Source organism: Coffea eugenioides, chromosome 2, assembly GCF_003713205.1.
Source record: "Coffea eugenioides isolate CCC68of chromosome 2, Ceug_1.0, whole genome shotgun sequence".
Classification (NCBI taxonomy): Eukaryota; Viridiplantae; Streptophyta; class Magnoliopsida; order Gentianales; family Rubiaceae; genus Coffea; species Coffea eugenioides.
Window position 1 is genome coordinate 13,530,164 of NC_040036.1, and position 17,034 is coordinate 13,547,197.

At 35.9% G+C, this 17,034-nt stretch overlaps 1 protein-coding gene across 1 annotated transcript; it reads right to left on the bottom strand.

Moving 5' to 3' along the window:
- Window positions 1-11,972: 11,972 nt before the first annotated feature.
- Window positions 11,973-13,412, bottom strand: LOC113760718 (protein E6-like). Its single transcript, XM_027303400.1, has one exon. The coding sequence runs from the start codon at window positions 13,341-13,343 to the stop codon at window positions 12,261-12,263; it is 1,083 nt and encodes a 360-aa protein (XP_027159201.1). The 5' UTR covers window positions 13,344-13,412; the 3' UTR covers window positions 11,973-12,260.
- Between the last annotated feature and the right edge of the window lie 3,622 nt (window positions 13,413-17,034).

The following is a 17,034-nucleotide window of genomic DNA, read 5'->3' on the forward strand; positions in this document are numbered from 1 at the left end:
AATTGTTCGTTGGTACCAATTCAACTAAGGCATGGGTAATACTAAGTAGTACTAAGGTCACTGAAGAGATAGGTGCTACAAATTTACTGGGTCCATTGCCAAAATAAATTGGATTTATTAAGGGGCAAGACATGTCGGATAATCTTATTTTTCGGACGCCTAACTTGCACTAAACTCTTTATGCTGTTGTCAAAGCAAACTTAAGTCTTGTTTGATAACCCAATTCAATACTTAAATTTAATGGATTCAGATCTTAACATATTCAAACCGTTTGATAACAAAAAATTGAATACCTGAATTAATTAAGTGGTACTGAATTTCCTAAGCTAAACTTGCTTCCAAAATTAAGTGATAAACTATTCACTTATCACTAAATGTGATATGCACTCAAATGTATTAGATTTAATACTTAACAATTTAATTATTTAATGGATTCAAATTTCAAACTTTAGTTTTCAAATTTCGATTTTGTCAAACACATCCTTAGTGATTAAAGGTCTCGGATTTGATTATTTTTTGTATGCACAACAAAACTATGGCAATCATATTAATATCCAAAAAAGTACACCGACAGTTAACTCTTCTGGACAACTGTCCAGCTACAATCCATGCAGAATTGGAGGACAACTGCCAGATAACATTCTGTCCAAAATTGGGAGAGCGACTGCGTAATTGCAGTATTGCAGTTGAATAGCTTGCCTGCTCCGTAGCGCACCAAAGCAACGGAGGTTCGGATTTCGGGGAAGAGCTTCCTTCCACCATTGTACTAGCTTTCTAATCTCCTTCCTTTGATTAGGATAGCAATAAGAAAAGATAATGATAATCAGTGCTTCTATTTGATACCGTTTGTCATGCACTTGATTAGTGACGGACCGTATCCGACAATTGCTGTTGGATGCTATTCAGCAAGTTCATTTATAAATTTTTTTTTTCTTTTTCTTATCCAAAAAAAAAAAAAAAAAAAGTGACGGCGATTTGGAGTACATCAATGATGCATCCAATTAATCTATGATCTAACCACCATACATACTTCCCACACCAAAAAGAAAAAGGAAAAAAGATGGCCCAATGGAGAACTTAGCATGAAGAACATGATTTTGGTGGGAGTCTTGGGGTGAATGACTTCAAATAAACGGTAGCATTTTGCAACCTCTTGAGACTCTATTTAGAGTCCATTTTGAGCTGCGGTCATTTATAAAGAAACACTTTTAACACAACTGTTTCTAACAAAAATGTTTTTAAATTATTAAAAATTGGGCTCCTTAAATTATGAAAAATTACTTATCAAACACTTTACAAGTACTTTTAGTGCCTATAAGCGCTTTTTTTTTTTTTTTTCTAAACATACCATAACCCCAAACAGGTCTTATTCCTCACCCCACCTCTTCTCTCCCTCTATGGAAAAAAAATAATGTTGATTTATGAGCAAGTGCATACATTCTACTTTGCCAATGTGTGCATAATAATTTACAAGAAGAAATAATAATAAAACTCTATTCATGATAGAATTAGATCACATTTTGAACTCTGAATTGATATTAAAAAAAAGTATAATCAAGTACGATTTATAAGCCCCCATGTGAATGGGCTGATGGTTGGCGCCTCTTCCTCGGGACCGTTAGGTCCTGGGGTCGAACCTCCGCAGCAACATCAGTTCGCCGTGCATTTCACGTGCTAGGTCCGATTGGGGCGCTGGGCCGGGCCGAAGTGGGGATTAGTCGGGCCGCCTTTACGGACTTGACCCGGACACCCCACTCCGTCGACAAAAAAAAAAAAAAGTACGATTTATAAGTTGTTTATTCTCCTTTGCTCCCCTTCTCTCCTCTCCTGTTCATAAAGTCTTTCAAAGTCATCGCCATTATCAATACGTTTTCAAGTTCAAAATTTTCTCAGTGCAAATTTATGCAGATGCGGACATTCAATTCATACATTGTTGGTCATCATTAATAAAGAGTTCGTCGAGGATATTGTCGACGCGCACATAGCAAGTACGGGGGCAATTCTCTGTGGATTTCGTAAAAAAGCTAATTAAAAAGAATCAACAAAAAGTTTACTCTTGGTAAAATAAACTATACTTATTCGAAAAATATGATTTAAGGGAAAAAGGTAAAACAATTTTTAAAATCAAAATCTAAAATAAAGTGAAATAATTAAAAAAATCTAATATAAAAACTTTGAAGTGTGACGCATTTATGAGTTGCACTTTTCACCTCCTTCCCCACGCACAAGCAATAAATACGATCATTTGACAGTTGCAGCAGCGGAAATGGCACAACCACGCGTTGGACTCTTGTTCTGGGTGTTGGCGGACTCCCACCCACAACGTTTTTCTAAAATCAACTCCCTAGTTTCTTTTTCACCAAGAAAAACACACACACACACACACACACACACAAACACACCCCATATATTTATTGCCAATTCGACAAACCCAACTGAAACGGCACTCTTACTCAACTTGTGACGGAAATTAACTGGTGCACTGATTGAGGTCCGCATTGATTCAAAATTTGCTGCAGATATCTTAAACAGCAAAATTGACCCTTTTTGGAGGGCTCTAGTTGCATATTCTGACGTAAAAGATTTAATCTCATGCTTCAAGGAGCTAATTATATATTTTGTATATCATCAATGTAATCAAACTGCTGACTTTATGTCCAGTTATCTCAATAGGATGGATAAAATTATTTTTGAGTCAAATTTTTCCCCTCATCTTCTTAGAATTGTAGAGGAAAATAAGAGAGGAAAGTTGACGATGAGAGTGTAAATTCTTATTTTGTTATTAAAGCTTGCCAATTCTCAAAAAAAAGAAAAAGAAAAAAAATAACTGGTGCAGTATCTCTAGTTTGAAAAAGTATGACTTTTGCACCACAAGGAAATCATATATACTTTTAGAGTCCTGGATTTTAATCCCCATGTCTCCTCCTACTTCTTAAATTTCATCTTTTCAAAATTTGTTTTGAAAGATTACTTTAGAGGCCTATAATTTTCAGCATATCTGTTTACTTATTTTCTCAGAACACGTTTCATTGAGTTCATTCTAAGGCTAGTATTATCACAAATATAAACACAAACATGTACTTGTGAGTTAAAGTGCAGCAATCAAATACTTGTCTTCCTTGCATGTTCATCAAACTTTATGTCCTCAAAGAATTAGTTTGTAGTCGATGAGATTATAAGGCTTTGGTTTAATAATATAATAATAATACAATTAAACTTGAAACAATAGCAGTTAGAGAGATCCTGGAAATGGAGTTTTGTCTACTATACATGTTAGTGTTTATCTTATTATTTGTGGGCTTGATATACTCTTACGTGTTGTAATACCATAATATTGGTCCAACCATTTAGGGTTTGTCGTAGCATTATCAGAAAAAGAAAATGTTTGCAAGTGATTTCTTGGTTAGATAATTTTAGAGTTACCTTAGATTGGCTTTCCCAGAAAGAAGAACAGATGGTAAAAGAAATTAATCCAACTGATATCATATGGAGATCGCTGCGTCTTTGAGAATTATCAGTCCAATTACTTGAATGTATTCGTCATGTTTCAGAACGTAAAAACAAGACAACAGATAATGAAGGCAAATCCATTTAAGCTCCAACAAAGGTGCCAATTTGCTATTTGTGACAATGGCCTCCTCATTCCTCAATATATTGTATAATTTGTGATGGTGATTAAGTGGTGCAATGTCTCGATTTGAATGAGCACGCTAACCCTTTTTTTTTAAGATAGGAAATAAAAATCTAACAACAATCTCCTAAATTGTTATCACATGGAGACCGATTGCGTCTTTGAGAATTATCAATCCAAGTACACTTCGCAAGGTTTGAAAGCATTCTAAATAACTAATTTGATATTTCAAGCTTAAAAACAAGACAATAAATACATGAAGGCAAGTTTGTGCAACCTTCTACAAACATGCCAATTTGCAATTGGCTCCTCATTAATGTAAAGCCCACCTGATACTCTTTCCTTCTTTGCTTTCTGTGTTTGTTTGGATAGGAGTTTATTTGGATGATTTATTTGAAATAATTACTGTAGCATTTTTTATGATGTGATGTACATGAGATAAAAATGTGATTGAAATTTGTGAAACAAATTATTTTATTTCAAAACATTTCAATCCAAACACACATTTTGGCTTTGGACCATTGGTCCGAAAGTTCCTAGACTTATGCATTAAGTGGTAGCATCAATTTCAAGCTGCGGCTAGCGGAAATTCAATCGACTCCAAATCAAGTGTGCAGGGTTCATGCTTGGCCTATCCTGCCATTACTAGCTTGTATGATTAGGGATGGCAATGGCCAGGTATGAGGCGGGGGATTCCCTCCCCCACCCCACCCTCCCTTGCGTTGCCAAAAAACTCCCCCCGGGCCTTGTCCCGTCCCCTGCCTTCGTTCCCCCCACGCCCACCTTGCCTCGCCCTGCTTTGCTTCCCTTGCGAGTGTCTGCGGGTGATAAATTAATTTTTTTTTCTAAAAACCTTTATTCAATAGATCAAAACTAAACTCAAAAATAAAATAAATTATGGAGCTAAAAACAGTGATAAAAGAAAAATGAAACAAGAAAATTGTTGAAATAAAACACCAAAAAAATTAAAAAAACTCAATTGAATTTTGTAGATAATATCTGGGAATACTCATAGAACGCGTAACATGTTTGTGCCAAATATCAACTAGAAATTTGGATAGAAATGGGATAAAGGTTATGTTTAGTTGCCAAATATTCTAAATTTATTATTATTAGATTATATAGTATATGGATTAATTTTCTATACACTGACAGTGTATATACTTTCACCATTGGATGCACGACATATAATCCGAATTTGAATTTGAAATCCAAATTTTGCATATGTGTCGTGTATCCAATCATGACAGTGTATATATTATCAGTGTATATAAAATTTACTCATAATATATTACATTTATTTATATTAATACATTGAAGCGGGGGACGAGGCGGGAGTATCGCCCCCCGCCTCCCGCCTCATTTAAAACTGGGGGAGAAAAATTCCTCCCATCCCCGCCCCATTACTCCACCAGCGAGACGGGCGCCGTAGGCACCTATCTTCGTTGCCATCCCTATGTGTAACGGTGGCCTCCACGAAGCTGATTTCGGCTAAGGAAAGAAAATGGTCATGCTGAATTGATGTTGATGCAAGTGGAAAGGGCTTATATCTCTTATTCATGAGGTTTCGAATTCGAAATCCATGGAAATGGAAAGAATAACGGTGATAAAGTTTCTCTCCATAAAGAATCCGACCCAACTCGAATAGGATTAAAAATTTGTTTCCTCTTCCATACAGGATCAGGTGAATTGATAAAGGAATTATGTTGCTTGATACTGATTCAAGCCTAACCACCAATTTGGATTGTCACGAAATTTGTCATTAAGCTTCATTTCTGTTCATTTGCTCTGTAGCTAAACCAGATAACTATTGTAAAATGCAACTCATATTTGTAAGTGGCTTAGTACGCTTGAAAATCAACTTCAAACGGAAATGTTAACATAAATTACTAATTAATACATCACGTTTTAATAATCTAGAGGAAGGGGTTAAACCGAAACTCATGAACTCTAAGAGGTGTTTGGATTTCAATTTTTTAAGAACTTTTAGGAAAAAATTACTATAGTGGTTTTTTTAGGATGCGACATATTTGAGTAAAAAATGATTGGAAAATGTATAAAAAGGAATATTTACAAAAAAAAAAAAAAGTTTTCTGTCAAAAATAGCAATCCAAACAGTGTTTAAACATTGCATAAGCTGGAAGCGGTCTACAGAATAAACAATATATGCATGGATGACTCTAAGAACAAGTGCAGCAACACTACTACATCTCTGAGGTTCTTTTGCCAACAACAATTGCAAATCTGATAATCAAAAAACAATGCTTAGACTGCTTAGTAAAGAAAAAAAGATTGCAGGACTTATTGTATCACTTTTTTTTTTTTAAATGTAAGCAGGAGGTTTCCAACTCGAGACATTTCATTTAAATTCTCCTCCTCCTCCCCCGCGCTCGCACGCGCACATACTATTCAACCTATCCTTTCTTGAGCTTATAATATCACTCGGTATCTCATAGAAATGAAAAAAGTTAGCAAAGGAAAGGAAGCTTTATGGAGCTACATCAAGTGAACTCTTTTTCATTTCTACTATTACAAAGTCGCTAACAATATATATTACAACTAGCATGACAAACATTAGTATCATACAAGATCACAAATCACAGTTATGAAGTGAGGACCTTTGACTCTTGGGGTTCAACCTTTGTTGTTTTAATAATAGACTGAGTCTAGTTTCAAGAAAGGGAACTTTCACCTACCGGAAAAGCATCGTGGATACGCAACCGAATTCATTCATTTGATTGTGATCGAAGTGGTCTTGATCGAAGTGTTCTTATTCAATCATCTAATAGTGTCGGTCAAGATCAAACTAAATCAAGTATTGTTACCCACAATTTACTAAGGACGACTTAGTCTATTACTAAAACAACAAGACTAATACATTGGACCTTTCCTTCGTCAGGTTATCTTAAACTCAACATAGATGGAGCTGCTAAAGGAGACCCAAGGGATGCAGGCTTTGGAAACGCACTTAAAGACGAGCAAGGATCATGGATTAGTGGGTAATATGGGAGAATTGGCACCACAACAAGTCTTGTTGCTGAGCTTTGGACTATTGAGGGCAGGACTTCAAGTCGCGAAAGATAAGGCATTGTTGAATCGGACTCAAAGATTGCAATAGACTTCATGGATTGGAAATATGAGACTCCACCATAAACTAATGCCTTGGTGGAAGATTGTGGGTCATTATCCCAAAATATGCAGGCACTATTCTAGCACACCTATAGAGAGGGAAACAAATGTGCTAATTTTTTTTTTGGCAAAATTTAGGAGTGAAATCCATCTATCACTTCATTAATTGTGATCAAGCTCCCGTTGGATTAGGACCACTCCCTTTTGGTAGATAAATTTTGTCTTACCTAGGCAAGATCCAAATAACTTTCTATAGTTAGACCAAAAAAAAAAAGAGGAGTGAATTCGAAATTTAATTTCGTATTACTACTTCATTACCATTTAATTTGGGCTGAAGTATTAATCTTGCGCAATTCCATTTTGCCCCCTAAGAAGTGCATTTCTACTTGGGTCTATGTATTTGAGGCTTTTGGGCCATAACGCCAGACTGATCTAATCTGTTGACTTCACACAATGGAACTGCAATGCCTAAGCCTTTGGGCTAAAATATCTATCTCAGTTAACAATGGCCCAATGTTACCTGCACATTCAAGTGCCATATTTCTTCTCTCTCTCTCTCTCCCGGTCGTCGTCAAGGAATTAATCCATTTTTAGGTTCAAAGGGAGACTCCAACTCTTATGCAAAAAGGAAGTGAAAAAAAAAAAAAAAACTTGAGAGCGGAACTAATAGCTTCATTGTCGCCTGCTTACCAAAAAAAACATCATTGTCACTGAGGGATATCTCTTTAAGTTAAACTTACTATTTTTTACTAGTAACTATACAATTTAATATTGGATATAATCGTGGCAAATTGGAGAAACCGTAACTCTACTTTCTAGTAGGACTCGGGAGAATTTTTGCTTTGAGAACATTAACATAGTAGCTCAACAGTAAGTGCTTACATTATTGTTAGCAGAGGTGGAAGTTCAGGAGGACCCTATTTGATCACCCAACATTGAATTGTAGCCCGTAGTGGATGGCATGTTGCATTCATACGCTGATATAAGCAGTGGAGATGAGTGGAAGGGTAGGTTTGTGTAATCTACAATCCCTAGTCCCTACGGGTAGGTCCTGTGTTGTTCGATAACAAGTCTCTGATAGTCTTTAATTCCCACCAAGTTTATTGTGGTAGGACACTCGGACTGCGATCTCAACCTAAATGTTATGATCCCATTATTAAACACGAACGAAAAAGAAGATAAAACTTTGGAATTCTAGCTAGTTAAGTAGTCTTCCTTAGTTTTTTGCCAAAATTGTCCAAAAAGTTGGATTTAGATTTTCAGTAACCATGCATGATTTCTTGGCAGTGGCATCACTGGCATGGCAGGAAAGCCTCTTCTTATTCACTTTGCGTGTAAGCAATTTTTTCTTTTTGGTAATTAAAAGTTTGGGAGGTTAGGTTTCAATTATCATTACAGAGTAGGGCGTGCTCCGAAATTATATAAATCGTTTGCAGGGATTATTATAAATCGTTTATCAATACAATCATAACATCGGCAACAAAATTTGAACATATGATTTAGGCATATGTCCGTCCTTATCAATTAAATCAATTTGATTGACAAAAGATTTGAAACTTTTTCAACCATACTCCCAGCGTGCCTGAAGATTTGTTACAATTGCTAAGACAAAGGACTTTAGGTTACACAAAGCATAATCCATTCCTCTACACCGTAACTTAATTAGTTGTCCTACACATAAAAAGCACATGAGCATAGGCAAAGACAAATTGAGGACAAGGACAGAAGTGAAATTACTTGATGCTTATTTCCAACATAACCTAGAGGTCAGGGCAAGTGAAGCAGATGATCAAGACTAAGTAACGTCAAACGTAACTCTCATTACAGACCTAGGAGGCTTATATATGCAATTTCCCTCATGTGCTTTCACTACAATTTCAGTGAACTTGTCAGGAAGGACACAAGATTTCTAAGCCAAATTGTCAAGTTGTCACGGTGAGAGAATAAACCCTGCGCATGAACTAAATTGCAGTCTTTTGTTTGTGTGGTACAACTAAGATGATGGTAGCGATCATTATGGGAACTATTGTACATGCCACCCACACCACATGCCACTTTTAACACGATTATAAAAGTTTCACCAATGCATCCCCAACATCATCAGTACCCCTGCCTGCTGCCGTGCAATTGCAGGGTTCTACTGCTACTTCTTGTTGATTGATTAGAAGTCAAACTTGTGGCATCCATCTTCTTGTGCTAACACCATGCAGCTAACTAATTGTATATAAGCTCTTTCAGATCCCATGACGTCTCTGTCTCTTATAGGAGTATATTAAATTCCGTACGTGCACATATTAATTGAGTTGTTCCAAGGGAGTATTTACTTTTGGGTCATATTTCTTGTGAGATGTCCCACAGTTTTGTTAGATTTCCAAGATGGTGGTTAAAGATTTTAAGAGAGTTAGATTGCCTGCCGTTTCTCTTCACTTATCATCATCAATGATCAAACATTAAAACATGCGACAGTTTTTAGTCCAAGGGGTAGCTGTATCGGTTGAGACTTGAAAAGATTGTCTATAACAGCCTATCTAATCCATGAGATCACATGGTTCCTTCGCATTCATGATTAATTCGAAAAAGGCCAAGATGTTGTGAATTGGTGTAAGTCCTATCCTTTTGTTATAGAACATGACAAATGTTACTATTGTTTTTGTCTTTTTGGTCAACTGCTATCTATCGAGGTGTTTTTGTATTTGCCTTTTAACAAATGTACCCTCTTGTCGGCCGGACACCGTTCCAAAGGCATTGCCTTATAGCAACAATGATCCAATTCCTTTGTAGTTGAGCAAATCCGTAGGATCAAGAAAGTAATTGGATATATTATAACACAAAACAAATTGTTAACAAGCTCGTTCATTTAACCTTCTCAAGAAAAGCGTTTCTTTAATCAATTCAACATTAATCCCCATTCAAAACTTTCGACAAAAAATAAAGTTAAAGAATAGTGTTTCTCAAATAATCAATTCAACACGCCACGTGATGAACTGATTATTTGAGAAACTTATTTTTTGTCGAAAGTTTTGAATGGGGATTAAACTTAAATGCATAATACTTAAAAGGGTCTGCAGGCCCTTCCTAAATTTGTATGATTTTCAACTTAGCTTGCACTAAAAGTGTAAGAGCTGCAGGATCCACATATACAACTGAACCCCACATTATTAAACAATGGTACGATGGCAGATGAGACAGCCGTGACGAGCGAGCTTTAGGGACAGGAGACTCCGTAGTGAGCCCCCAAGTCTTTCTTGAGCACATCCCACATTCAGTGCTCCGGGGTGAATAAGCAAAATACCATTTTGTTGAGTGCCGTCATTCACGGAAGAAAATGAAAAAAATTTCATATGGGATGTTGGTTGATTTTCGGCTTTCCAATCTTCTGGATTCTGTATTGTATACTAATTTTGCGATTCAGTTTGAACATACCAGAGCTAGTCCACAAGTCCATTCCCAGTGGTTCACCAACTAATTTCTGTCGACATTTCAATGCATGGGTCCTCCATGATAAATATTTGCCCAAATCTTATGCTACATTTGACATTGACACTAACGAATTGATAGTCTCTTAGTTCCCAAAAACAATTCTAGTGCCCTCCTGTTTGAAATTTAGAACAATTCTAGAAGCACAAACAAGTCGACGAGGGATGCTAGGTTCTTCATTTGGTCTGAATAGAATGCTTGACTTGCTAAATATGTGTTGCTCAATTTGAGCGTGCATTTGAACGTAAATTGAGCCAAAATCGAGTTTAACTTCCACAATATATATATATATATATATATTTGTAGTGACAGATAGAGAGAGAGAGATGAAGCAAGATAATAAACGAGCTAAAATTGAGTTATATCGAGATTGTAAGTTATATTTCAAATTGTTGTAGTTTGGATTTGAGCACTTGCTTTTTAAGCACAAACTAGATTCTTGAAATAGTACACGTATTTTATTTAGAGTAAGTTTTTTACATACTGTCTGTGTATAATTTTGTTACACTTGCAGGTTTTAATCATTGCCATATAATATAAATATAAATTTATAATTTAAATAATGCGCATGTGATATAAAACATCTATAACTATTAGTATAAAAAATTTATTATATTTTCAGTGCATAAATAGTTAATTCTTTTATTTAATATCCTAATGAGTTTCATGATTTTGAATTCGAAGGAAAGCGACAAGTGTTTCTTTTATTGAACTACATTGACAAAGTTGGGACAAACTTCAATTTAGAGCCCGGACCTTGAGGCCTCCCAATTGCGGGTTGCGTGGTATGGATTATCATGCCTCACAAATCACTTTATTGCCGGAAAATTGGGAATTGAGATGCTTATAACCCACGTAAACTAGTGGGAGCGGCCATTATTCTTCATCAATCCATTCCATAATTGAAGTTACACACGCATTAATTAACACAAGGCTATTGGATATATTGCAGTCCTAAAAGACCTTTGCGGCTTGATTTAACTCAAATTATCGATGATAAGCGTTGCTAAAGCTCTATAGGCCATAATTTAGCATTAATTTGTTCCATAATTGATACTATCGGTTAAAGGAAATAGCCAATAGGTTTTGTAATCCCAACCAAACAGGCCGCCATGCATGTGGAAGCAAAATCTTACCATATGCTTCTGTGAGTGATGGTGAAATACAGAGATTTGAATTGGAAAAAATATGATTATTACCACTATTTCAACTTTTGTTTTTTTAGGGTAAAAGCTTGAATAGGTAAAATTGAATTTAAATTCGTACAATTTTGACACCGCATATATACGTGTATATATATATATATATATTCGATAATTGTCTCTCTCAATACAGTGTGATGATAGTTGGATATTAGGCCCCATTGAGAAGAGAATTTTAGCAGTACTCAACCGCAAAAGGACGTGAACAGTACCATCTATTCCTTTCATCATAAGATGAATTCTTAAATGCAATGCTACCACAGAAGCAAAATGGCGCGCTTTGCCATACAATAAATTTCTTCACTTTTTGGTTGGTGAAGTTAGACTGCCTTTAGATAAAGCATTGTGGATCATCATTAACTACACTTGTACATGATGCCCACTATTATATTCTTGTTTCTTTTCACTTTTTTTTTCATATATATAGTTCAAAAGAGTTGTGTGTCTGACATTCGAATAAATGTGGACTATATATAAAGCCTTAAACTTGCGATCTGAATATTCCAATTAGTTTGGTATCTAAGTTTGCCAAAGCCAACGGAATTTCTTTGATCCAAGGTTCACTTCAAGGTAATTAATGTACAATTTATTGAATTGCCCAATATCATGGCCAGTTACAGAATCATACTCCCACACTGTAGTTTTTTCAAAGCATGAAATTAACTATAGTAAAAAAAAAAAAAAACAAACGAAAACCCCATAAATAAATCTATAACAATTTAAACATTTTTATGCTAATTAGGCATAATTTAACTCTCAAAACACCACATGTAATGTAATCAAAATCATTCTCATCTTTGCTGACACAAGGCTGGGATATCTCAAGGCATGTCATCCTCGTCCTGGAAGTTCTGGAACTGCTCCTGGTCCTGATAATTGTTATAAGAATTCTGATTATCATTCCAATAGTATCCTCTGTTGTTTGCTCCATATAGGCCACGGTTCAAAATCTGTTCCATGCTAATATCATAAAAGTACTTGCCATTTTCCAAAAACCTCGTATCACTCATCCCTTTCTTCTGCGCTCCACCGTTAGCATTTCCGCCATTGTAACTGTAGTAGTTGTTGCTGTTGGATCTTGTATCACTCAAACCTTGTTGCTCTCCATTGTAGTAACTGTTGCTAGCACCATAGTTGTTCTTGTTGTTTTGGTTGTTGTAGTAGTTGTTTCTGTTGTTGCTTGGATTGGTGTAGCTATTGCCCAACAATTTAGTCTCACCCAAACCTTGTTGCTCATTGTTGTAGTAAGTGCTTTCACCCAAACCTTGTTTCTCGTTGTTGTAGTAGGTATTTTCACCATTGTAGAAGTTGTTGCTGTTGTAGTTGTTGTTTTGTGGTCTGTAACCTTCCGGTTCAGTCACATAGGACTCGGTGTTGTAGTTCTTGGGGTAGGATTCTCTTGGTTCTTTGTTTTGTGGTCTGTAACCTTCCGGTTCAGTCACATAGGACTCGGCGTTGTAGTTCTTGGGCAAGTACTTGGGGTAGGATTCTCTTGGTTGGTTGTTTTGTGGTCTGTAACCTTCCGGTTCAGTCACATTGGACTCGGTGTTGTAGTTCTTGGGCAAGTACTTGGGGTAGGAATCTCTTGGTTCATTGTTGTATGGAAGGTTAGTGGTGGCTTTGTAGGGTTCACCACTGGGGTTGGTGGTTGTGGTGGTGGACGGAGGGAGTTGGCCTGACTCGTGGCCATAAAGACCATAGCCACCATTTTCGTTTTCAGGGATGAAGTTTGGCTCTTGTTCTTGTTTGTTGTTCAATGTCTCCTCACTTGTTGGTACTGCCACTTGGGTCTCTTTTGCACCATTGTTGCTGGGGATTTTGTTGAAAAGTTGTGGATCTCTGGCGTGAATCTGCAAAGAGGATAAGAGGGTGAGGAGGAAGAGGATGAAAAGATTTTTGGCCATGATGGGGAGCTAGGGATGGAGAGATGGAGGAAGAGAAGGTGCTGTGTAGTGAGTTAGTCTTGTGTAACTTCGTAATGGTTCACTTCTTATATAGGGAGGGTTTCTGCTAGAGGCTAAACCTAGTGTGTGAAAGAGAGTGTGAGAGATGGAATCGAGATTAACTATGTTTACTTTGATTCGCTAATTTTTTTTCTAGACATTAGGTGAAATTGGGACAGCAGAACAGGTGATTACAAGATTGTGGTCCTTTTCATTATATATACTATGTCACTTCTGCTAAAGAGTGCTTTCTCTTTCTATAGGGATGCTTTCAACTACTCTTGTTTACTAATTTTCCACTGTTTTCTGTCTCTTGATATTTTTATTGTTAATGAAATTGGTGCTAGCTACTATAAAAGATATATATATATATATATATATATATACATTGCTAAAAGAAAGAAAGAAAGAAAGAAAATATTGTGGCCAAAATCCAAACCCCATTGATCTATGTGAAGGCAATTTATCCACCTCCAAAATTTGTATCCAAAGTAGAATGAATATATGATACTCCAATTTGCTACTTTAATTTTTTTTTTGCTCAATATATTTTGGCAAACCCGTGATTAAATGCTAGTTTTCCTAACGGAGTGGATTAGCTTAGGATTGTGATTGAATCATCAGTTCATCACCATGAGTACTGTGGTAGGTTGAAAGGTGAAACTCATAAATCTTATTTATTGGGGTTAATTCTACTTTGTCCCCCCAAACTTTGGACAATAACCCACTTTAGTCCCTAAACTTCAAAATTGGACACTTAAGTCCCTAAACTTATATATTGGGACACTTAAATCCCTAAACTTATAAAATGGGACACTTAAATCTCTAAACTTATAAAATGAGACATTTCGACCACCAACGGCATTCAGGATTCTGTCAACAATTTTCCTTAATTGAGAGGTATTTACAAGTTTAGGAACTTAAATGTCCCATTTTGAAGTTGAGGGACTGAAGTGGGTTATCAGCCAAAGTTTGGGGGGACAAAGTGGAATTAACCCTATTTATTGCTACCCTTTTCCCAATTCGGCATATATATATATTCCATCCCTTTTTATTCGAACCTAGGCTCTAGGGAGACTAAAGGAAAATACTAAAGGAAAATACTAAAGGAAACTCCTCAATGACCGGAAAACCAAATTTTGGCATAAAAATAAAAGGAGGACAAAATCAAAGAATTAAAGAAAAAGGGAATGAGAACAGAGATTTGATAAGGGCATACCAAACGGGTAATTATGCGGGGATTGTGCAGCGAGTGGGGCATCGTATATAATGGCATTCGGCACTAGTTGTGGCATGTGCCTCTAATTTTGTCTAACGTAGTAATGGACACACGTTCCTTTTCGTTTCCTTTTTCTAGTTCTTGCTCACTTCATAATTCATACATGTATTGCTGGACCATCATATATTCTCGCTCTTTTTCTTTCTTCCATGCCTATCTTTTTCAGCTGTGTCCCACAACCCACAGCTAATCTTTCAGTCCTTCAATTGTAATATGGCAATTTCCAATTCCACCGCTCTTTCTCGCTTTTGTGTTTCTATCTTTCTCTTTCTTCTCAATCGCACAGGGTGTCCAAAAGATAAAGCAATGCATTCATTATTGTCTCTTGGAAAGAAATTTCAACAAAATAACCTTACTGTGTAGGCAGAAAGCATCGATCTCTACTCACCGTTTTGTTAGTTGGAGGGACCTGCACCGTCCCCCGTATTGGCCATGCCTAACTTTTCAAATTTGTCCAGTTTTAGCTTTGGCCTTTGCCAATTTAATTGAAAGACAGCATTTATTTATTTATTTTAAGCCCTTAAAGATAAAAGGATCAACTTTTTATGCACTGACTGACAGTGTGGTGATATTTCTGCGCTAGCAACTATGATTGTATGTCATAAATTTCAAATTTAAATTTATATTAGGTGGAATAATCTAAATTCACTAATGTAAAATATATATATATATATACACTGACAGTGTATAAAAAATTTACTCAAACAACGAACTTTTGAATTGGGATATGTTGAAATCATTTATTTGCACTTTCTTTTCTTGTACATAAATACCTAAAATAAAGCAACATACATAGGCCTTGTTTTCATTCGGTCTAGATTTTATAAAATTTGATTATAGAGAATCATGAAAATCAACAAAAACTACTCTTTAGGTGATTATAGGTTTAATTTTTAATCATTAAAAAAATTTATAATCAGAATACAAAAGTAAAAACGAGAACATCGAGAACAAGCTCGCAAAAGTCTAGGTAGTGTATTAACTAGTTATTAGACAATAGACTAAGATGAAAGGGAGAAATTAAAGTAATCTTAAACCAAGACGATTTTTCTACTTCAATACCATATGATAAAATCAGATTGGTGATTTACTAGCGGTTTTTAACCGGGCAATGGGCATAGACCCGGTTGGAGAGGAAATTATACATACGTTTACAGACAAATTAACTGGAGTTGGCACCATCTGACAACGTTGACAATACAAATGAATCTACTGAAATCAAAATGGCTCATCAGCGGCGTTGATTTGCCCAAAACATATGACTCATCAGGGAAGAATACCGTCAACCATGGTGTTTGACCAATCAATTGCCTTTTGTTTTGTCCTTCTTTGGTTCCTTGGATTGAGTTCAATTTGCTGCGCGATTAGCGGAAGGGAAGTTTCCGAGCCTTTCAAAAAATGCTAATCCCAGAGATTTATGAGGTTAAAAATGGAAAAGGATGGGCTTAAACTAAGTCATCAAACAAAAGTAGAAATGATGGGCAAAGAAACAAAAGAAAAAGACCAAAGGCTCCAATCTCTTTTGTCCTTTTTGACTATGTGTAGAATGGGAAATTGGGAATATGGGAATGGGCGGCAATCCATCCTTCATTTGCTATTTTTACCGATCTTCAAAATTACTTGCAATATTAGTGGGTACTTTTAACTTTTTTTTTTTTAAGTAGGGAAAGAGTGAAATTTAAGAAATCAAAAGGGAAGGGGAGATATGAATCTAAAACTTCTAATTTTTAAAATCTCAACTCATATACTGGACCAAAACTTCCTCGATTATTAGTGGACAATTTGTAATAACTTCAAGGCTATTATAAAAACACCAACTTCTGTTTGTAATCAAGTGTGCATGTGCTTATCTTTTATTATAACTCATTGAAAGAATAGAAAAACTCATACGGCATATTAGCAGTAAAACTATCTTTAAAAAGCAGAAAAATAATTTTAAATGGTAAAGCACACTTGTATCTAGAGGTGTCAAATAAAACCATTTAACTAATTTTACCCATACCCGCCCATTAATAATTGAATATGGGTACATTAAATTTTTATATATGGGTATAAATGAGTTACCCAATTATACCCATTTATTAAATGGGTATAATTGGGTAACCCATCTAACCCATTTAACCCATTTAACTTACATTCCCAAACCTTTTGTATTTCCCGGGGTGAAAAAGAGCTGCCTAGAGTTTTTTCAGGTGGAAAAGACTCAAATTCTTGAAAATTGCAATCTACATCTGTAAAAGTATCCCAATTATTTTCTTGAGTAGTGATGGGTCTGGTGAAGAATTTCAGGGAGAAAAAGAGGGGGTCTCTGGAGGATGAGCAGAGAACTGGAATGGATATAGCATTTCTGAGGAACCCTTTGCTCATTGTCCC

What these genes read in the sequence shown, in the direction of transcription:
- LOC113760718 (XM_027303400.1), bottom strand. Translation starts at nt 13,343, where the DNA reads ATGGCCAAAAATCTTTTCATCCTCTTCCTCCTCACCCTCTTATCCTCT.